The following is a 25,736-nucleotide window of genomic DNA, read 5'->3' as shown; positions in this document are numbered from 1 at the left end:
AAAAATAAAACAAAATTAAGATACTACATAAAAACGTATATTTAAATATAATTTGAATATAATAGTGAAAATATTTTATTTTTCCTCTATATACTTTTAATTCGTTTATATATAATTGTATTAAAATTACTTATTACATTTATATATTTTTTTTTTATATTGTATATGCAAAAATATTAGGAGCACTATAAGTTATAGCAAAAAAAAAAAAATTTATATAAACCTAGATGAGATATAAGGAATAAAAAAAATAGGCAACTTACAAGTTTAAAATATGCAAAAGAATAGAATGTATAATATTAAAATTAATTCTTTTTCTTGTTTCCAATATATGTAGTTTTATTTAATTATATAAATAAATAAATATATATATATATGTATGTATGTATGTATATATATTATATACACATATCTTTTGAGGAAAAACAAATTTATAATAATTAAATAAATTATACACATATATAAAATATATATATGTGTAATACATATATATATCATATTTATAATTGTCACTTAATTTTTTTTTTTTTTTTATTCTTTCGTTATATATATATATATATATATATAAATACATTTTACATTATTGTGTATTATTTATATATCAAATGAGTAGGAATATTTTTATATATGTACATATAATTTTTATTTATCATATTGTATAAGAAATAATTTTTTGATAAGAATTTAAAGAATATATATCATTTTTAAAATAATAATTTTTAGGAATGATTTATTCTTAATATTTTTTTTATATTCCAATGTAACGAATTTATTTTTTTATATATGATAAAAAAGAAATTTTTTTTTTTTTCTCAAATAGCCAAAAATTTTCCATAAAAAAAAAAGGAATATCATCATTTATTTACTTTTTTTTATAATATTTTTTTTTTTTTTTTTTTTTTTTTTTTTATACACCTCAAAAAGTATTCCATGATAAGATGAAGAAAAGTGTGATTTGAAATATATAAATGTGTATGTAATATATATATATATATATATAATATATCTTATATACATATATGTATATATAAAAGATATATTTTTATATGTATTATTTTGATCTAAATAAAAAAAATAAAATTTCAGAAATACATATAAAGCCAAAAAAATAATATAAGAAATAAAATGTAATTTTTTCATTCTAATTCTTTTTTCTTTCACAATATATAATAAATAAGTTTATATTTATATATAATATATTTTTTATATATACCAACATATATTTAATTTTATTTAATTATTTGATTTATATATATATATATATGTTTCATTTTTTTTATTTAATATATATACATATATATATTAAGAATATATTTGTAAAAATATGTAATAATGGCTTCTTCACAGATAAGACAGTTTGCTAGCCTAATTGATCAGTTACCTTGTGACGTGGAAGACCTTAATTTAATTGATAACTTTGAAGTATATAATAAATGTTTTGGAAATTCTATAAATAACGATAATACTAAAGGTTCAGATAGCTTTTTTTCGTATAATTCTAATATTACTAATTATTTAAATAATTTATCTAATTGTCAATTTCAATTTAAACGTATGCAAAATACAGAAGAAAAAACATATTCTAATTATTCGATAAATGAACAAGGAAATCCTATGATATTAGATAGACCACATTTAAATAAAAATAATGAAAATGATGATCATGATAAAAATATGAGTCTGTCCGATCTAATAAATATACATTCTAATCCATGTACTAATAATGATATATATAGAAATATTAGTACAAAAATATCATTTCATTCAAAATATAAAAATGATAATATTGATATTAATAATAATTTTAATAATTCCTTATTTATTCATTCCAATGATTTAACAGATCAACATAAAAATAATTTTATCGAAAAATTAAAAAGTCCAATTATACTAACTAATAATAAAAGTATAAACAAAAATTCTAAAAATAAAAAAAAAACATTACTAAAAAATAATATCTCTTATAATAATGATGATGAAAAAAACAATTTTTTAGAAAACGATCAAATTGTCAATAACAATAAACAAAATGATACTTATTCACAATATAATATCAAACATCCTTTTAATGATAATTTACCTCCATCTCATGAATATAATAACTTACAACAATATGATAATCATATGTTTAATTCAAATTGTGTAAATGGTATTAACAATATTTATACAAATGGACAAAAAATAAATAATTCCAATCAAATATTTAATGGTTATAATAATATGACTTATTCAGGTAAAAACAAAAATTAAAAAGTTAAATGTAAATATAAATATATATATATATATATATATATATATACAATATTTTTTATATATTTGATTCAATTGATGTTTATATAATTTTATGTATATATAAATTATATGTTTAAATTTTTTTTTTTTTTTTTTTTTTTTTATAGGTGAGTCCAATAATGCAAAAAGTGTAAACGGATTAATGATCAATAACAAATTAGGAAGTAAACTAGAAACATTAAATTTCCCTAGTGGACAAAATTTATCTAACAATTTTATGTCTAATAAAAAAGAAATGAATACATTTAATGATGTAATACCAAATGTACAAATGAATTCACAAGGAAATATACCATATGATTTTTACGATATACTTGAAAGAAACCATGAATTGAGTAAACATATTTTATTATCTAAAAAACCTAAAGTAATAAAATTGGAATCTAATAAATCGTTAATAATTTTTCCAGTAAGTATTCATGAACATGGAAATAAATATATAGCAGTTAATCAAGAAGATCTTTTAGAATATATATCTTCTTCTATTGAAATTGAAAATGAGGATATTTCTTCATTAAGAATAGGAATACATCAGAAAGAAAAAGAATTACAAAATATGAAAGCTGCTTACGGTATGCAAACTACCAATATACATTATTTAATTAATAGAGTTATATTTAAAGAATGTGAATATGAAAAATTGAAGAACAAAAATATTAGCTTAGAAAATGAAATGAAGAAATTAATTCATGAAATGAATTATCTTATTAGTCAAAGTAAAGATGGTTTATTTATGCAAAAAGTTTTTATTGATCATAAATCTAAATGTGTTTTAAAATTACAAGAATTGAAACCCTTCTTAGGTTCTTATTATGAAGATATTTTTAATTATATAACTTCCTGTAGAACATTAGGACAATTAAGTATATGGTTACCTGCATTCCAAATAACAGATCCTTCTTTAGAAACTGTAGCTAAACATCTAATCAAAATATTATTGAATGGTTTAGGTAGTCCTTTTAATATTTGTTCTGAATATTTTTTATCCAATCAAAACTGTAATACTAATAATAATAATAATAATATATCATTAGAAACAGAAGGTGATTTCTTTAAAAAAAATTTAGAAAAAAAAAAAATTATTGAAAATTACATAATTACTAATATGAATAGCATTAATACAAATAAGGAAAATAACTATAATTTATCAAATTGTCAATCTATATCATTAAACAGTGAAAGTTCTTCATTTATGGAAGCTGAAGAATTATTTTTTAATTCATCTAAATATCCATCTATGCATTCAGTTATTTTGAGAAATACAAAAGAACAAAAAAAGAAAGAAAAAATTATGAACCAGCTAAATAGATCAAATACAACTCCTGAAGGTTTATATACAAATAATCATTTATTTACATATAGTGATAAAATAATAAATGAAGATAAAACAGAATTTACAAATTCACAGGATTTTATTAACAGTGTAATAGACGAACAACATTTCAAAAAAAAAAAAAGTGATAATAAAAATATGATAAAAACAAAACAAAATACAAGCTACAATAATAAGCGTAATAATAGTAATACACAAAACAAGGAAAATAAAAAAATTAAGAAAAACAAAAATGTAAATTATAATAACAATATGACTATTAAAACAAATGATGAAAGTAATACATTTATGAAAACAAAACAATACTTAGAAGGTTCCAAAATAAATGAATTATTAAGAGCAAACGAAACATTAATAGAAAATGAAATAGAAACTAATATTTATAAAGAGAAAGGAGGGGATAAAATGGACCTAAGTCATTTTATAAATGTAAATGAAAATGAAGTAGATCTAAGTCATTATATAAATGTAAACGACAATGAATCAGATTTAAGTCATTATATAAATGTAAAGGAGCTTAAATTACATATAAAGGATGATAACACTATAAAAAGTAACAATAATCAATTTGATCAAATATCTAATAACGTAAATGAACAAGAGGAAAAGAAAAATATAACATCTAAAGAAAAACAGACTAATAAAAATAAAAAAAATGAAATATTATATCGTTCTAATGAACAATTAGATGAAACACAATATAAGAATAAAATGAAAAGTAAAGATATACATAATATAATTAATCAACAAGATACTGAAAAAAGTATATCCAGAGGTTGCAGTTTAAAAGGAAGTATGGAACATATTTCCGATAAAAATATTCTCACTGAATATGAAAAAACAGCTAGTCAGAATGATATTGAACAAATAGAATTGTTAAGGAATAAAACCATAGAAGATGAAACATTAGAAAAAGGCAAAATGTGTGATGAACAATTAATAATGTTAAAAAAAGATGAAAAGATATATAAAAATAAAAAAGATCAGGAATTATTTTCCTTAAAAAATATACCTTCTGATGAAAAGCAAAAACAAAATGAATATTCAACTGATAATAATAATAATAATATGGAAATTTTAAGAATGAATAATCAAATGAATTTTAAAAAAATGGATACAATAATGGAAAACAAAAGTAAAGAATTGAATGAGGAGGAACAGAATAAAAAATGAAAAAATAAAAATATATCAAACATGAAGATGAAAGATAATTAAAATAGAAATATATATATATATATATATATATATATATATATATATATATATATATTCATGATTGAAATGATAAGTGTGATAATTTTAATTATCATTATCCTTTATATATATATATATATATATAGTTCTTATTTATTTACCAATTTATATGGTGGCGAATAATTTCATAAACTTTTAATGATATTTAAAAGATGCAATTTCACTATATACATATATATAATCAGGTATTTATTTATTTTTTTTTTATTGTTACTGTTTAAAAGTCTTACTAAAATACATTTTATTTTTTTACATTTTTACTTACATATATATATATTGTATGTATATATTTATATTTATGAAATAATTAAAATATACTTATACTTTTTCACATTGAAATTTTTTTGTTTTTGATATAATTTTTTTTTTACATCCATAAATTGTATGTTTGTATTTTAATTATACATTTCACATATATACAGTTTATTGAATAATATATATATATATATATATATATATTAATATTAAAAGTAGAACTTATAACTATTTCATTGAGAACATGAATATTAATGAAAGTGTATACCGTTGATGATCTGCTTCTTTTCTTATATATATATATATATATATATATATATATTTATTTATTTATTATTTCATAAATGTACTATTTTATATTTATATTTTTTGATGTATCTATTTTTACATAAAATTTGTTTTTCTTTATCTCCATGTTCTCAATGTGAAAAAAAAAAAAAATTATAAATATCCATTTCTGTCTAATATTTTGATTTTAAAAAAAGAAGACAAAAAAAAAAAAAAAGGTTTTATTTGTATATATAGCTACTTTTTTATATTTTAAATATATATTTTATATGTATTTTTAATATGTTGTATCTTCACCATGATAATAATTTTGATGCATGGGTTGCACTAACTTTTGCACAGATTAATTTTGTGTTCTTTGAAATTTTTTCAGTCAAATTTTTGTATTTTTTTATTTTTTTTTCTAAAGGGAGAATACAAAAAAATAAATATATCATTGTTTCTAATTAACTTTTTTTTTTTTTTTTTTTTTTTTAAATTATATTAATACATATATATATATATATATATATGTATCTATTTTAATTTTTTTTTTTTTTTTGGGGGTGGCGGGGTTTATTTAAAAAAAACATTAACAACCCTTTACAAATAGTAAGGGTAACTTTTTAATTAATTAATTTATTATAAAAGATAATCATTATTATCGCTAGACATATATACAAATATATATTATATATATATTATATATATATATAATTATTTATTTATATACTTATATATTGAGGTTAATATAATAATATAGCTACTCATATTAATAAAAATTTTGTAGTATACTATGTTGAATGTACCATATATAATAAAAATGTAGAAATTTTTATATATGAAAATGTACATTTAATAAAAGACACAAATAGAAATATAAATTTTTTTATTTTCTTCTTTCATTTGTCCATGAATTTGTAATAATAATATTATAAATATATATATATATATATATATATATATATATATATATATATATTAAAATATGTATGTTATTTTATATTTTCTATTTACATAAATGAGAACTATTTCTGTCGGTTTCACCATTTACGAAGCACAAAATTTAGAAGCTGATGACAAAAGTTTATTAGATCCTTTAGTAGTTGTTCGTTGTTGCAATAATGAATACATAACAAAAAAAAAGAAAAAGAAATATAACGCTGTAAACTGGGAAGAAAGTCATATATGGGATAGAATTATATTATCTGAAATTGAATGGAATGTTTCAAAAATAGAATTTGAGGTTCAGAGTGCTAATATTTTATGGCGGAATGATATAATAGGTGTAATATCATTTGAACTTAAACTTATTAAGAATAAAAGAAATCATCAAATTCAGGGTATCTATCCAATACTTTCTAAGAATGGTACTGAAATTAGAGGGCAATTAAGACTTAAAGTTATTGTATGTGATGAAAATGATTATATAAGTAATAATAATATTTTTAATGGTTTAACAGAAAGTAATAATGAAAATAAAATTGAAGATAATGAAGAAATATATAACGACTTAACAAAAGCTGTTGTTGAAGAAAATCTTGTAACTTTAAGAGATGAAAAAAGTCGTTTTTATTATTTATATGTAAATATACATAAGATCGAAGATATATATACAGATATAAGTAAAAAGGAATATCGAGATTTATATATAACATGTGATTTTAATGGATGTCATTTAAAATCTAGTCAAGCAAGAAATTGTATTAATTATACATTTAATGAATGCTTTAAAATACCTATTGCTACTCCTATATTAGATGATTCCATAATATTGAAAATATGGGATTGGAATTTTCTATCAAATGATGAATTGATAGCTATAGGTGTATTATCATTTAACCAAATAAAAAATAAATGTCTTAATCCAACATGGCTTAATTTATATGGTTTTCATAAAAAAGAATTTGACTTGGAAAAAATTACAAAAAATAATATAAACAATAATAATAGTAATAAATATTATGATATATCTAATGATTATAATTTACTTTTAGAGGGGAATTTTTATCTAGGTAGAATATGTATCAGTAGTTATGTTGAAAGGATAAACAATTTTGATAATCTAAATATAGCCATTATTCAAAGTTGTTTAGCATATGATGACCCATTATATATACCTATAACATTATTATGTGATATTTATTTAGTTACAGGAATTTTGTCAAAAAATATTTACGTCGAATTGACATGCGGTCCACACAGAAAAAAAACACAATGCGTATCTGTTAGTGAAATGTTAAAACAAGATGTAGATGCTAAACAAAACAATACAAAGAAAAAAACAAAAAACAAAAAAAACAAAATTATAAAAGATATACATAATTCATATTTAGATAATCAAATTGTAAATAATAATTATGATAATAATATTTATACATATAATCAAAATACTAATCCATTATTCACATTTGATGAGATACTTAATTTGGATAACGTTTTCAATAAGGTCACTGAGAAGCAACAAATTATTGAAAATAATGAACATACAGAATTTTATTTTAGTGCTAATAAAGGAAAAATAGAAAATATGAAATTATGTGTTGTTCAGGAAGAATATCAACAATGGGATATCATCATAAATGTATATGAAAAGGTATATAATAATTCATATAATGAAAATAATTTTCTTCCAAGTCTTTTATATAATAATGAAGACACAAAAAATAATGAACAATCGAAATTAACTGAATATCAAAAATATAGAAAGAAAAAAGAAGAAATTGAACAATATGAACAAAATATATCTAATCATATGGATAGAAGAATTGCATATTATAGAATGCCATTAAAAAATGTTCTTTCATATAATGAAAAAATATCTAGATGTCCTATATGGATACCATTAAAAAATATTCCAAAAAATGTACAAGGAGATTTTAATTGTATGTATAATATTTTTCAAAATGGTTCTATATTATTAAATTTAGAAAAATCTTTTGATGTACAATTAGGAATAAATAGAAGAAAAAAATTAATACCTGTTAATTATGAATTAAGATGTTATATATATGCTTGTAGAAATGTTATATCACATTTTAATGATTCACCTAATACATTTGTACATATATCATGTGCAGGAAAAATGAAAATTACTTCACTTTCTTTAAATACATGTAATCCAGTCTATTTACAATGTCTTAAATTGAATATTAATATTTTAACAGATTATTCCATAGGTCTACCTACCATCCCTCTCATCATTGTCACGTTGTATGAATTCCACAATGATACTTTTTATTACATAGGAAGATGTTATTGTAATTATGATATATATCTTAAACAAAGTGGGAATAAATATAATTTTACAGAAAAGGGATCGAAATATAATGTAGTTGAACAAATAAAACCTAAATGGATAAAACTAAAAGGAAGCAAATATACAAAGGCAATGTATGCTAACAATTTATGGCAACATAATGGTAATGATAAAAGAATAATGCAGGAATATTTGTATGAAAAACAACAAGAGATATTCAACAATAGTAATATCAACAATAGTAATATCAACAATAATAATAATAATATTAATAGGGATAATTATCATAATAATAATAATATGTATCAATATAATGACTTATTATATGGTGAACGAGTTGGTGATATTCTCTTATATTTTGAACTTGTTCAATCTAAAGATGCAATGAAATTTCCTATTTATCCTATGATCACTGAAATAAAGAAATGTACCCTTTCCTTTTTTTGCATGTCTTTAGAAAATCTTATATTAATGAAAAAGCAACATTTCTTAAATAAACTATCATTTGAACAAAATAAAAAAAATCAAATAACAACCCCAATTATCCTTTTGTCTATAACGTCTTATTCTTCTTATGGGAAAAAAAAAAATGAACTCATGATTAAATATGAAAAAACATTAAAAGCTAATACAAGAATACAATTAAAAAATTGGAAAAATTCATTCAATCAACAAAGTTTTGAAATGTTCTCAATAGAAAATATGAATATTGACATTCCATTAGATCCTATATTTGATCCTATACTTAATATAAAAGTATATAACAAAAAAGTGAAATCAAAATATTTTATTGGAGAAACAAATATATCTCTTGTTCCATATCTTCCATGGATAAAAAATATAGATGAAGTCCTTTATTATTTACAAGCTCATGATGATTATTCGGAAACAATTAATTTGAAAAATATAGATAATGCATTTAATATATATAAAAATAAAAACGCAGCTCTTGTCATATCAGCTATTTCACTAGCTGACTGTGAGGACACATTATCATTGAAGGAAGAAATTAATAAATATGAAAATGATGATGACGCTGCATGGAAAGAAATACCTCTTTTTAATTTGGACCAAGGAAATCAAAAAGAGGATAATAAAAATATATCTGCTGAGTCGAAAAAGGTAATTAATAATTATGATGGATATTATAATGGTGCATATGAAATGGGAATGTACAATATGGAAGCACACAACATGAAAAATTATGATAATAATAATATTAATAATATTAATAATTACAATAATTATGTAGGTCCACACAAATTTTATAATAATAATATACAACAAAATGATATCAGAAATAATGCTAGGTATAGTCATACAAACAACATGATGATCAATAATATGTATAAAAATAATATATATAATCCTTCCCAATTTGGTGTAATTAATTATAATAATTATTATGATAAAAATAATACACAATATTTTTATAATAATAACATAAATAATTTTAACAAATTATCAAATAACAAATTTAGCTCATATTTATCAAGAATTCAAAAAGATACATATAATATAAAATATAATAATAGTATATATAAATTATTTGATGATGGTATTCCTGAAATAATAAAATTAAGCTATAATGTTAAGAATTATCCATATATAAAAATATTAACAAGCAAATATATTTTAAATGTACATATTCCTCCAAGATTTATTTTATATGTAGAAGGTGATAAATTAAATATTGAAAAATTTATAAAAAATATAAATCGTGTATCTGTTGATGGTATTTTGGAAAACTATCTTGATGATATATTAATTCCCTCTTTACCCTTAATAAAAAAATGCAATAATTTATCATCTGATAATAATTATAATGAAAATAAAATAGAAAAACAAGGTATTAAATTTGGCTGTTTTGAACAATTTCCATTTGTTGAAATTATAGGTGGACAAATTAAATGTTTTACAAAAATTAAATATAGAAATTTAGAATCTGAAAATATGCCTTTAAGTTTAAAAGATATAACAAATCAAAGTATATTCAGAAATAAATTTAGAGGGAAAAATAAAATTCCTTTATATTTAAAAATACGTGTATATGTATTAAGAGGCATAGGATTATATGGTATAAATAATGAATATACGGCAAATCCATATTTGATTTTTTCATTAGGAGAAAAAACATCTAATTTAAGAAATTCTTTCAAACGTTCAAATATAAATCCAGAATTTGGATGCTTATGGGAAAGCGAAGCTATATTTCCTGAAGATGAAATATTAACTATTAGTGTTTATAGTGCTGAAGATAATTATGATAAACAAGTAAATGATATATATATAGGATCAACTGAAATTAATTTATTTGATAGATGGATGAGTAAAGAATGGAGACATATGATGAAGAAAAATAAAATACCTGTTGAATATAGACCATTATATAGTAATTATATAAAACATCCAAAAAGTGTTTCATCTAATAATTATAATACTATGAATAGTTGGAATAATATTTTCTCATTTTTTGACATATTTAATTATTTAATGACCTATACATCAACCACAAAAAGTAACAACAACAATAATAATAATAATAATAGTAATATTAATATTTATGGAAATCAGTCTTTGAAAGATACACATTCAAACATATCCTTTGGTAATTCACAAAAGAACAATAATGGTATATTAGAAATGTGGGTAGAAATTATGGATTATGAACAATCCAAGAAAATACCTATACATAAAATGGTTCCACCAAAAAAGACAGAAATTGAAATAAGAATAATTATATGGAGATGTACTATGATATCAAATAAAGATAATATTAATAAAACTATGGATTTAACAGTAACATCTGAATTAGATTGTATAACATATAATGGTAAAAATCCCACTATGCAATCAACTGATGTACATTATAACTGTAAAACAGGAAATGCTATATTTAATTGGAGAATTGTTTATCCTAATGTTACTCATCCTTTAAATACATGCTTTTTACAGCTAGCTGCATATAATAATAATAATGTTGGAGTTAGTGAATTTTTAGGAGAAGTGAATTTAGAACTATCCAAATATATACAAAAAGCATCACAAATATTAAATAAATTTGAATTAGATGCAGAACTTAAATTAAGGAAAAAAACAGATACTGATCATAATAAAAATAAATATAATGGATATATACAGGTAACTGTTCAATTTATTCCACAAAATAAAGCTAATATAAAACCTGTAGGATTAGGTAGAGATGAACCAAATAGAAATCCTTATTTAAAAACACCTGACACTGGAAGAGAATGGAACGATTTTATGTATTCCATAGGATTTAATGATATATATAGGCCTTTCTGGAGTTCTTTAAAATTGGCTTTTATTTGTCTTCTAGTTATATGGGTGTTTGTATTATCCTTCGTGTACCCGTCATTGTTAATGTAAAAATTGAAAATGAAATAAAATAAAATGAAATAAATATGAATATATACATATATTCATATATATATATATATATTGTATATTGTTTCAATATCTCTTTTTTTTTTATGTCCTTTTTAAAATTAATTTTGTATTCATCTTATTATATATTCTTTTTTTACTTTATCTATTCCTTTTTAATATAAAAAACTTATAAACATTATATAGTTGTCATATTATATTTTTTTAATTCATCACAAAAAAAAAATTATTTTAAACTCTTCTCGAATTGGGAAAATAAATATTTGCATATAATATTTTAACATTCGTGTACATACTAAAATAAAAACGTTATAATTTATTTCCTTGTTATTTTAAGAAATATTAAAAATTATCATTTAGAGCGGAAATTATTTTATTTTCAAATAAGGATTATTAATATTATATTAGTTTATATTTTCAAAAAAAAAAAAAAAAAAGAAAAAAAAAAAAAAGGAATTGGTAAATAAAAGGATAAATATATATGCATATAGTATTCATCTTTTTAATATGTATAAACAAATATATACATAAAACTAAAATACAAAAAAAATAATATAAATATTACATATATATATATATATATATATATATATATATATTTATGTTTATGTAAAATCATTTTGAACTATATATTATAATTTCAGATAAATAGACTTTATAAACCATTAGGAAAATTTCCTATATTAATAAAATCTTGGAAACTTTCATTATTCTTTACATAAGATAACCTAACCTTCATAAGAACAGGTTTTTTCTTAAATAACTTATTCCATATTTTAAGATTCTGTTTTATTGTATTTCCTTCTAATGGTAACAATTGTTTATCTGAAGCCGAAAATATTTCTAACTTTACATAATTAGGAACAACAGCCTAAAAAAAAAAAAATACATATATATATATATATATATATATATATATATATATATATATATTAAAATGAAAAAATGAAAGAAATATAGCATGTATGTATAAATAAATATATATATATATATTATTACTTCAAAGACAAAGGAAGATATTAAAATGCTAGATTTATTTGAATATACAGCTTTAATCATTGTAACTTCTGAGTCTATGTATTCTTTTTCAAAATTGAAAACAATTTCAATATCATTTTTGTCATATATTTTTAAAGGTTTTATTTGAACCTTTTCCTTTATATTCTCATCCATCAACTATAAGGAAAAAAAAAAAAAAAAAAAAAAAATGTAAAAATAAATAATACATATATATATATATATATATATATATATATATAGTCTTTCAAATTAATAACATTCTATTCTACATATATATATTAATATATATAATATAAAGTTATTCATACATTTAAGGTATCAAGGTTGTCCGATGTTAAGTCATCCAAAAGTAAATTCAAAGAATTATTTCCTACAAATATAGAAATAATATATACACATATATATATATTCACTATTATGTGGAACATATAATATATTTTATATTTTCCATACCATCTCCCTTTGATTCATTTGGTTTATTATTTTTTGGCTTGTCCAATGAAATATTGCCAAACAAGTCAGCTAAAATGTCCTCATTCTTTTTATTCCCCATTTGCACATTATTATCATTTAAATTTAGTGCGTTAGATGAAAAATTTATATTTGTTTCACTTTTTGATGCAATGGGAGTACCAATTTTTATGGAATCATTAGTAATATTAAAATTATTCAGTTTATTCTCATTAATAGTTAGATTATTACTTATATTTTTATTCACATTATCATTATTTTTATTATTTGTATTTTGTATACCTAAAACATCATCCAGATCTAATAAATCAACCACATATGAATTGTTCGAATTATTATGGTTATTTGTATGTATAGAACTTATCTTATTTGTCAAGGTATCATTATTTTTATCACTATATATTGGTACATCTTCATCATCATCATGTTGTTGCTGTTGTTGTTGTTTTTTCCTATTCATTTTTTTATTACATGGTATACGTAATAAAATGGAATCTCTGATTTGATCCCATTGTGGGTTCATGAATTCATGGAATTCACAGGCTCTTTGTTGTATTTCTATACATTTGTTTTTTTTATATTTCTGTATCATTTTTTCAATTTTTGTTTTATGTGATGGGAAACGTACAGTTAATTTGTTTAAGCACATTAAAATATATTGTAATATAATATTATTATCATCATTATTCATATTATCATTTATATTACAACATATGAGTGCACTATTAAATCCATTATTATTATTATTATTAGTAGTAGTATTACTGTTATTGTTACCATTCATATTATTATTATTATTTAGTGTTTCTTCTAATATGCTCAATGATTTATTATTATATAAAATATTATGAATAGGATCCTTTACATTTATATTATGTAACTCTTTAACATTATTTTGTTCATATTTTATGATAATTTTATCTAATAATTCAAAAACATCTTCATGAGTAACTGTTATTAATTCTTGATCGGGTCCTACATTTTTTTCTTGAATTAATAAATCACCAAATTCACCTATACACCATATACCTACTTGTATGAGAGCATATTGATCTAAATTTTCTTTTATTGAAAAAAAAATTTTAAAAACAACATATGAATGAAATTCTGGATTTTGTAAAAGGTAATAAATGAAATCATCTTTTATATGGTCTTGTATAAAATTTCCAGCTAAACAAAATAATTTTATATATGTATCTAATAAATATTGTATATTGGGTGCATATTTATTAACAGATACACAAATATTAGATACAATATCACTTTTGATTTCTATATCTGCTACTAGTAAATAATTTAATAATTCTTTTACCATAATTTTTAAAGAATCTTTCGTTATAAGAGCAAATGCAACATCTAATGCTTTTTTCCTAATACTTATATCTTGATCTTTTAAACATTCAATAATTGTATTTCTATATATATGTAAGGTTTTAGGATCTTTTTTTAATAATTTCTGTAATGTACATAAACCTACATATCTAATATTATTATCATTATTTTGTAAAAACTTGCCTAAAACATTTACAGCTAAAACAAGAAGACCTGGATCAGTAGATATATATGTAATAGTCTTAACACATTCATATAATATAGCATTACCTACATTTTTTAAAGAATCTGTATTGGTAGCAACTTGAGCCAAAACTGAATTTACTTCTTCCATATCATATAAATTATTATTATTCATAGAATCCATATGAATAATATTCATACTATTTAAATTATTTACATTATTTACATTATTTAAATTATTTACATTATTTAAATTATTTAAATTATTTACATTATTTAAATTATTCATATTATCATTTATATTATTATATAATTGTTTATTATTTACATTTTTAATTAATTTTTCCCTTGACGATAAAGAAGTATCATCTAAAATATCATTCTGTTCATTAAAATTTTTAATTTCATTAAAACTTGTTGTTCCTCCTTCACTATTAATACTATATATATTTTTATTATCTTCATTATTTTTATTAATGATATTATTCATATAATTTGTATTTTTTTCATTTTCATTATTATTAAGATGATCAGAATTTAGATATTTTAATAATTTTAAAATTTTAACTTGCAAAAAAGGATCATTTATACCATATATATCATACTCGGCTCCATGTGAATATCCTGACATAACACAACTTTTAAGAATCTTTACAATTTTATTTGTATATCCTCTTAAAACATTTTTATATTGAGGTTTTTTTTCCATTAATGTTATCATTAAACTAATACCAGCACTTAATACCCCATGATTTCGATCATCTAGTAAATTATTAATTTTTTCTAGAAATAATTCTTCAATATCATTAGTTTTTTTCAATATTCGAATAGCACACATAGCTGCTTTTTTCTTTATATAAGGATTATTAATATTCATCATATCTAAAATCTCATATCTTAATGATGAACACATCTCACTATTTGCTATATTTCCTAAAGCACATAAAGCTAAGCCATTAATATATTGATTACTATTTCTTAAATCATTTTTTATTGAATTTGTTACTAACATTAATATATCTGTATTCTCATCTAATAATATGGTAAGACCTAAATATCCAATCCTCTTAAATGAAAATTTATTCGAAGCAATTAATTTCAAACATTCTATCTGTCCAAAATGAGTAGGATAACCTAACATATTTATGAATAATAATTTAGCTACATTTCGATGTCGATATATATTATCTTCTTCTTTAAAAGCTGTACGTATCAATGCGCATTCTTTTGCTACTACTGACCTTTCTTCAGCTGCTGTTTTACAGCTACGAATATTTCGTATTAAATCCCTTAACTTAATGGACATACTAATAAATATATTGCAATATAATATAAAATTAAATAATAATATAAATTGGAAATGTTTAATGGTCCCAATATATTAAATATATATATATATTATTTATTTTTAATATCTTTATTAAACGATATTTCAAAATATATTTAAGTAAATAAATAATTAAATACATACATATAAATAAATAAATATATATATATATATATATATTTACAACATAATATTTATTAGGCTACTTGAATGTATAAGAAAACATTTTTTCTTATATATTATAAATAGTCATATCTCACCAAAAAAAAATGTACCCATAAAATAAGCATTACTCTTATAAATAAATAAACATATATACATATATATATATATATATATATATATTTTAAAATAAAATCTAAATTATAATATTTTTTTAAAAATACTTATTATATATATATCATATATTTTATATGCATCTCTAAAATTATCATACTTTCAACATTTTTCCCACAATTCAACACAACTTTTTATATACATTTATTTTATGAGAAAAATTTTTATAAAGTTCAAAACAAAAAAAAAAAAAAAAAATATATGAATATAATAAATAATATATAAATTTATATATATGTATTATATCCATATAGATTAAGAACTTTTATAATGACTTTAAAAAATGAAGAAAAAAATATAACTTAAAAAATTAAAAAAATAAACGCATATTACAATTTAAATATATATATATATAATAATATATATATTATAATAATAATAATAATTTATATATAATATCAAATGAATGATCTAATATTTTTTTGTTTTAGTAACATGCCTTTTCTTTTTTTCTTTTTTTATTTAACATTATTATACCTTTTATATTATATATATATATATATATTAATATATAAAAATATTTATATATATGCGTATATAATAAAATATATACGATCTAATTATTTATTATTAATATAAAAATAAATACATATAAATATATTTTTTAAAATAATACACAAAAAAAAGAAAAAAAAAAAAAAAAAAAAAAAGCAAATTATGAAAATATTTCTTTTTATATGTGTATAAAAATATATTTCTTAATATATTATTATTATATATATAATATATATATGAAATAAATTGGTATTATATTATATATATAATATATATTTATTATTTAAATTTATTAGAATTTTTTTTTTTTTTTTTTTTATGTATTTTTATTATATAACATTTTAATATTTTTGAAATCAATCTTGTTTAATTGAACATATTACATTTATAAGAAAATAAAATTACTTTTAAAATTCCCATAAATATTATTTAAGATAAAATGTATGATATGATATTATATATATAATACATTTATGTTCAGATTTTATCAACTTTTTTATATGGATATATGAAATACAAAATTCAAATATGATAAAAATATATATAAATATTTTTATTATATGTGTAATTTTTTTTTTTTTTCCGAATTTTAAACATTTTAACTTAAGCATAGCTATTTGTTCAAAAGGTAAATATGGGTTGCAACTTATAAAAAGTTTCCATAACACTTAATATGATCTTATTTAGAATTAAACGGTTTCTTTAAAAAACAAAAAAAATAAATAAAAAAGAAAAGAAAAGAAAAAGATGCTTCCTTTTTTTGACTTACATACATCATAAAATATATATATATATATATATATTTATTTATTTATTTAAAAGGATATATGTTATTATAATATTATAAGCAACATTTACATGATTTTAAATATTTTTATTACAGAATATTATTACAAAGTTATAGTCTTTATAAGATACAAATAATTGTATTTTCTATCAATGTAATTTTTTTAATATATAATATCAAAGGCATATGTTTATAAGTTACTATATATATAATTTAATAGCATAAAGCATTTTACAATATAAAAAACAATAATATATTATGAAAATCATTTTATTTTAATTTGATTCCTTTTTATGAACAACCTTTAAAAAAAGGATACAAAAAAAAAATATATTAACAAAATAAAATACATAACTGTTTATTAATCTTATTTATATAAGAAGAATACATTCTTCTTATTATCATATATATTGAATAATATTTGTCATTTGGTTTTCTTTTATATAAATAAAATATTTTTAATATATAATAATATATTTTTTCAATTAGCAAAAATTAAAATATAATATATAAATAAATATATATATATAGAAGATACGTTTGAACTATATTATATATATATATTTACTTAAATAAGCAAAATAGTATATATAGAAAGCGAAAAAAAAAAAAAAAAAAAAAAAAAAACAATTTATATATTTTATCAACAAATTAATTAAAAAAAAAAAATGCAATATTTATATATAAAAATTTAATATATTATAATATTATTTTATATTAATTTTTTTTTTTTTTTTTTTTTTTTTTTTTTTTTTTGGTACATAAAATTTATATATATATAATACGTAATTTATATATTTCAAAAAATATATGATTCTTAAAATTTAAGTACATAATATTTTTATTAAATCAAAACACCTTTGTTAAAATTTATGTTCTTATATTTTTCGCTTAATTTTTTTTTTTTTTTTTTTATTTTTTTTATTTGATTATTTCTTATCTTTTTGTGTTAACAAATAATAATTTATAATGATAAGCTTTTATAAATTAGTGTTTATATGATATATATACAAAATAATAACATGATACGTAGAGGCTTATTTTTTAATATATATTTATATATAATATATATATAATTGTGTATATATGTTATATGTATTTATATATTTCAATTATATGGATAAATAGAAAAATAATAAATTATATTCTTAAGCGTTTACAATTTAAATAAGGAAAAGTAGCAATATATATATATATATATATATATATATATAATTTTGAAGAACATATATTTTTTATATGAGCCCAGAAATTTAAAAGGTTTCATATTTATTGTAATATATTGTATACACAATATTAATATATATATATTTTTTTATAACAAATAAATATATAATACTTATTATTTTTTGTTAAAAAAAAAAGTACATATGAAAAGTTATAAATAATTATTTCAATATGGAATTATATAAGAACTGTTTTTCAAATTTCAGAAATGTCTTTAATAGTGATTATATTTTTGACGTAAAGGGCAGTACAAAAATTGATGAGAATGAAATTGCGAATTTTATTAAGTCAAAAGATTTATGTGAAAATGATAGGAATATAGTAGAATTATATCTTGAGAAGAAAATAAATAAGATTATGTTAATAAAATATATGGAAAGAAAAAACAAAACATTATTTAGAGGAAAGATACATTTAATGTTAGTATTCATATCACCATTATGGATTTTTTATATGCTATATTTATCAAAAACATTAACAGCAAGAATATTTACCTCTATAGCTGTATTATGTATTTTCTTTAATTTTTTTGCTTCTTTCTTACTTCACAATTTTGAATGGAAACCCAAATTTTTTTTCTTTATTGAAAAAATGGATCATTTTGGAATTTTCTTAATGATTAGTGGTTCCTTGTTACCAGTTCAAGCTTTATTATTTAATAAAATTAAATTATTATTTTTTATTTCTCTTCAATTTTTAGCAATATTATTTGGATGTCTTATTGTTTTCTTTAGTTGTTTCTCAACGGGAAATAGATTTATAAGGGCAACCATTTTTACATTTGCTGGATTACTACATATCATTTTTATTAAGGATTATGTATCATTATTATATGGAAACGAATTTATACTTTTAATACTTCTAGGTATTTTATATGTTATAGGAGCAGTTATATATTCGGTCAAAAAGCCAAATATTGTTCCAGGTAATCTTTTTTAAAACAATATATATGAAAAATATATATATATAAATATTTTGGTGGTTATATAAGCCCCTTTCACATGAGAATACTACATAAAATCATACATACATATATATATTTACACATACATATATATATTTACACATACATATATATATTTAAACATACATATATATATTTACACATACATATATATATTTGACCATACATATATATATTTGCACATACATATATATTTAAATTTTTAGGTATACTGGAATTTCATGAAGTTTTCCACATTTGTTGTTTGGGAAGTGCTGTTTGCACCTTTGTCCTAAATTGTAGTGTTATTAAAAGAGCATAGAATTTTCTTTTTCCTTTTTATCATTTTTTTGTTTATTTTCCGTGGGAATACATCAATAATTTTATTGTAAAAATATATGTATAACATCATCAATTCTTTTCTTTTCTTTTTTTTATAATTATTATCTATCCAAATGTAAATTAAGTATTATAGACAACATATATCATATATATGTTTATTTATTTACAACGTTTTTGGAGTTACAGTTATATTAAAAAAAAAAAAGAAAAGTATACATATATATATATAGCATATAATTATATAATCTTTGTTATCATATATTTGTTTTATATTTTTATGTATAAAATTTGCGTAGTTATATAATATTTCATAACTATTTATTATACATTATTTATATTTTTTGCTCTTTGTAATGTTATAATTACATTCTATAGCATTATAATAATGTAAAGTAGTAATAAAATACTTTTTTCTTATACCAAATAAAAATACATTTCATAATAATACTATTATTATTATTTTATTTATTTATTTATTTATTTATTTATTTATTTATTTATTTATTTATTTATTTATTTTTTCTTTTTGATTTGTAATTTAATTTTATACAATTTGTTATATTTGATGAATTTATTTTACATTTCTTGTTTGATATAGAAAAAATGGTATGTATATATTTGTATGTGTGTGTATTTTTTTTTTTTTTTTTAAATTTGCAAATTATAAAAATGTATGTTATTATTTTATAATTTTTATAATACAATATATTTATATCACTTATACACATGTATATCATTTTTTTTTAAAAAAATAAAACACACATAATCTTTTAGTAGATAATGGGCATAACTAGCTTATATTTTTATCTTAATTTTTTTTCATTTAGAATATAATATTTTTTTTTTTTGAATAAAACCTTACATATATAAAAGTAATATGTGAAGTAAATATATGTATGTTAAATAAAAAACATTTTAATTGATATATCAATAAGATTCATAAAATTTTAATACATACATATATATATATATATATATATATATATAATGTTACAATATAAAAATATATCATCTCTTATGTTTTTTTTTTTTATTTTTATAATAATATATCTTTTTTGTCATTCTATAAAACATTATATGTATAGAAATAATATTAAAAGAGGTTTTATTAAAATATTTACATAATAATTTATATTTTGCAAAAGTTATAAAAAATTGAGTAAAATGCAAAACAAAAAAAAAAAAAGTATAATGTTTATTTGTTGACGTAAACCAAAATTATATTAATAAGTATATAAAATAAATATATAAATAAAAATATATATATAACTTATAGACAAATGTAATAGAAAAATACATAGAAACAATACAATAATGGTGAATAGAATGAATTCTGTAGGAATAAAATAGGAAAAATAATTACATAGAAGAAATAAAAGAATATCTATATGTTTATATATATATATATATATATATATATATATATATATTAACTTCCTATTCTGTTATCTACACAAACTGTATGTTCTTAAATTTTGTTCATGCATGGGTCGTGCTATTATTTGTACCTTTTTTGGAGTTTCATGCATACTATGGGAGTGTGGATTTATATATGAATTTCTTCTAACATTTTGTACATGCGTAACTTTATTTGCTGATGCACATCCTGATGGAGAACAGGAAGGTAAAATTTCACTAGAGTTATAAGTTGGTTGCATTATAGCTTTATTAACATTATTTTTTGTATTTGAAATATTATTGTAATTTCTTATAATATTTGGTGATTGAGTATTATCATTATTAGGAACAATTATTCTATATTGAGAAGCTGGTGTATTCTGTACACTTTCTTGTACCATTGTAGTTGTGGTTGGAATATATTGTTGTACTACATTATTTGGCAAGTTATTTTGTGTCATTTGTGGTACATAATTTCTTTCATAAATTGTTGTATTTTGTGTATTATTATAAGGTTCATATGTTTGTGATTGAGCAATATATTGTACTTGTTGAGATGGTGTATTATTAGTACTACAAACTGTTTGTGGTATACATACATTATTCATTGTTGAAGGAACGTTTAAGGTATTTACCGCTGCAGGGAAATTTAAAGTGCTTACCCCTTGTTGTGTCATATTTTGCATTACTGTATTTCCTACAAGCTGTTGATTGTATACATTACCATTTTGATCTACTTGTGTTATGACTTGTTCATAATTTGGTTGAATATATTGTACTGTATTTGTTGGCTGTGTTTGTATTTGATGGTTATTAATTGGTGCTATGGTTGCATATGCATTTGGTGTTTGTTGTAAATGTGCAGTTTGGTTATTATTCAACATATAAATATTTGGTACATTCTGTTGATTTATATCATTCATATTATTATTATTATTATTATTATCTAGATATATAACATTTGTTGGTGATACTGATGCATTGGTACTTGATACACTTCCTTTTAAGTACACATTTCTATTGTCTAAAACTGAATCCTTTTTTATATTCATTACATAAGGATATTTTATTGTTTCTTTGTTCATTGTAATATTTTCTGTTGGCATATCTAATTGTACTGGTGTAGTATCCATATTAATAGGATTTTGAACAGTAGGAGGGTCATTTTTAATTATTATATTTGGTCTAGTACTATTAACATATATTGGTTGTGGTGATTTATTTTTAAATATAATATTTGCTGGTGGTGGGTTAATAACTAATGGAGGTCTAGGCTCATTAGTTACAATAACTGTTGGTGGTTGTCTTATATATAATTGAGGAAGGACTTGTTGATTTTTTAGAACAATAGGTGGTGCAGGATCTACATAGTTAGGACTTAATATATTAATAAGGTTATCATTTGTTTTTGTTTGAGTATTAATATATAATGGTGTAACCATATTATTATTCTGATGATTATTTCTTAGCGTATAAATAATATTACTATTTGAAATCTCGTTAGGTTGTTTATATACATAATTGGCATATATATTATTATTATTATTGCTATACATATAATCTGTATTAATTTCATTTCTTTTTTTTGAATCTCTTTTTAACTGTTTATCTCTTTTTCTACTTTTATTAAATACAATATCATCTTTTGCTATGTTAGATAAGCTTACAGTATGATTTCTATTTCGACTATGTCTTTTTTTTTTCTCGTGAGAAATGTTAGTATCTTCATTACTATTCTTAGTTACAAATTCAACCCATCCTTCAAATTCAATTTCTCCTTCCTCACTCAAATTATCGTTCGTTACTGAGCCCCTGACTGTTGGCTTACCGAAGGTAGAATCCCCAGCAGAGAGTTTATACTTTCGGCTGGAGCTTCTGCAATTGTCCATATACATATTTATTAAGACAAAAAGAAAAAAAAAATAATAAAAATAAAAATAAATAAATAAATATATATATATATATATATATATTGAGTAATATATTTATGTCTGTATTTATATTATAATCTCTTTCGGAGCTACGTTAAAATGTGCTTATGATTTAAAATTTTTAGATAAATAAAAAGAACAAAATATTAACATAATAAAATATATAGTTTATATTTAGATCCTTTTCACTGGTTACATACACACAAAAAAAAAAAATTAAAATGAAAATGAAAATAAAATTATATAACAAAATGTATATTATATAGATAAATATATTTACATGCAATGTTTTATAATTAATAATTTTTATAAATACAACATCATTTTTATTTTATTTACACATTAAATTTATGAAAGTTCTTATTTTTCATAATTTTCCTATTCTGAATCTAACATCAAAAAATAATAAATATAAGTACACACTTAAATATATATTATAAATAATATATTTTGCTGGGTACAAAAAAAATAATATAATAATAAATATAAAATATATATATATATATATATTAATTTATTTTTTGAAAAACAAATTTCATAGAAACGTGTTAATTTAATTTTTTATATTATTTCTATTAAAATCAGTGACATAAATATAAGTACATATATTATATATATATAAACAAAAAAAAAAAAAAAAAAAAAAAAAAAAAAAGGTGACAATATTTATAATTTCTTCAATTTTTAATATATTGTTATTTATTAATGTGTTTAATTTCTTAATTTAATTTATTTTTGTACAACATAGAAAAAAATGGTTGAATTAAAAAAAAAAAAAAAAACAGAACAAAACAAAACAAATCATGTGTAAATGGTAAAAAGATTATGAACTTATTTTATTTTATTTTATTTTATTTTATTTTATTTTATTTATTTATTTATTTTTTTTTTTTTTTTTTTTGGTAACAATATAATATAAATAACAATAATGATAATTACAATATATATTAAGAAAACAATTTTATATTCATATATTTTTTATTTAATTTTATAGAAACTTTTAAGAAAATATACAGAATGAAACAAAAAATATATATTTAATTTATGTGTACCAACGATATATTTAGTTATTCAAAGTGAATAGAAAAAAAAAAAAAAAAAAAAAACAACAGTTATTTTAATGTGGTACACAATTTTAAAATTATATATTTTTATATAGATAAAATATATATAAAATCATAATATACATAAATATATATATTATAATTATATATATATATATATATATATATATATTTATATTTTATACACATATATTATATTAATTCTGAAAAAAAAAAGCTTAAAATAATATATTGTTCGATCTAATAATTCAGGTAACAAATAAGAAAAATAAAATAATTGCACTATTTAATTTTAGAAAAAATAATATAATTGCACTATTAAATTATAAAAAAATAAAAAATAAAAAAAAACCCAAGAATCATTCATAAAAAAAAATGTTACCTTCAACATGTTGTGAATATAAAGATTATATATAATATGATATAAATGTGAATATATAATTTTTTTTTTTCTTTTAATATAACTTTTACAATTTAAAAAAAGCATATATTTTATATATTAGAGATTACAAATAAAATATGAAGGAACAAAAAAAAAAAAAAAAAAATTAAATTATATAAGTATTAAATGTAATAAAGTGTAAATACAGAGAGTATGTAATAATTATTGTACATGTGACAATCAACTAAAGTATAAACCTTACAACATTTTAATCCTGTTTTTTATATTTACATATTTGTGTGCATCCCTTCTTTATATATATATATATTTACTTGTTGTATGAAATATCTAATAGTAGAAATATATATATATATTTCAAAATAAATAAATAATAAAGTTCTATTTGGATATTATACATACTTTCTTCATT

General features: G+C 19.1%; 5 protein-coding genes across 5 annotated transcripts; 3 read left to right on the top strand and 2 right to left on the bottom strand.

Annotated features, from left to right (window-relative positions):
* Nucleotides 1–1,332: 1,332 nt before the first annotated feature.
* On the top strand, nucleotides 1,333–4,798 carry PADL01_1455700 (conserved Plasmodium protein, unknown function; the record flags this gene model as incomplete). Its single annotated transcript, XM_028684851.1, has 2 exons — nucleotides 1,333–2,233; nucleotides 2,400–4,798. 2 exons carry the CDS (start codon nucleotides 1,333–1,335, stop codon nucleotides 4,796–4,798), a joined length of 3,300 nt encoding a protein of 1,099 aa, XP_028540888.1.
* Nucleotides 4,799–6,422: 1,624 nt separating this feature from the next.
* PADL01_1455600 (ferlin, putative) lies at nucleotides 6,423–12,050 on the top strand (the record flags this gene model as incomplete). Its single annotated transcript, XM_028684850.1, has 1 exon — nucleotides 6,423–12,050. The coding sequence occupies one exon, from the start codon at nucleotides 6,423–6,425 to the stop codon at nucleotides 12,048–12,050; it is 5,628 nt and encodes a 1,875-aa protein (XP_028540887.1).
* Nucleotides 12,051–12,723: 673 nt separating this feature from the next.
* On the bottom strand, nucleotides 12,724–16,380 carry PADL01_1455500 (AP-1 complex subunit gamma, putative; the record flags this gene model as incomplete). Its single annotated transcript, XM_028684849.1, has 4 exons — nucleotides 12,724–12,939; nucleotides 13,068–13,244; nucleotides 13,397–13,458; nucleotides 13,542–16,380. 4 exons carry the CDS (start codon nucleotides 16,378–16,380, stop codon nucleotides 12,724–12,726), a joined length of 3,294 nt encoding a protein of 1,097 aa, XP_028540886.1.
* A 3,037-nt stretch (nucleotides 16,381–19,417) lies between these two features.
* PADL01_1455400 (hemolysin III) lies at nucleotides 19,418–20,511 on the top strand (the record flags this gene model as incomplete). The annotated part of the gene is made up of 2 exons (XM_028684848.1): nucleotides 19,418–20,171; nucleotides 20,417–20,511. The coding sequence occupies 2 exons, from the start codon at nucleotides 19,418–19,420 to the stop codon at nucleotides 20,509–20,511; spliced, it is 849 nt and encodes a 282-aa protein (XP_028540885.1).
* A 1,465-nt stretch (nucleotides 20,512–21,976) lies between these two features.
* Nucleotides 21,977–23,818, bottom strand: PADL01_1455300 (conserved Plasmodium protein, unknown function; the record flags this gene model as incomplete). Its single annotated transcript, XM_028684846.1, has 1 exon — nucleotides 21,977–23,818. One exon carries the CDS (start codon nucleotides 23,816–23,818, stop codon nucleotides 21,977–21,979), a length of 1,842 nt encoding a protein of 613 aa, XP_028540884.1.
* Nucleotides 23,819–25,736: the final 1,918 nt, after the last annotated feature.

This window comes from Plasmodium sp. gorilla clade G2 (assembly GCF_900097015.1).
Source record: "Plasmodium sp. gorilla clade G2 genome assembly, chromosome: 14".
NCBI lineage: Eukaryota > Apicomplexa > Aconoidasida > Haemosporida > Plasmodiidae > Plasmodium > Plasmodium adleri (nom. inval.).
Note: the sequence above shows the minus strand (reverse complement) of the source record. Positions and strands in the feature narration are given on the sequence as shown.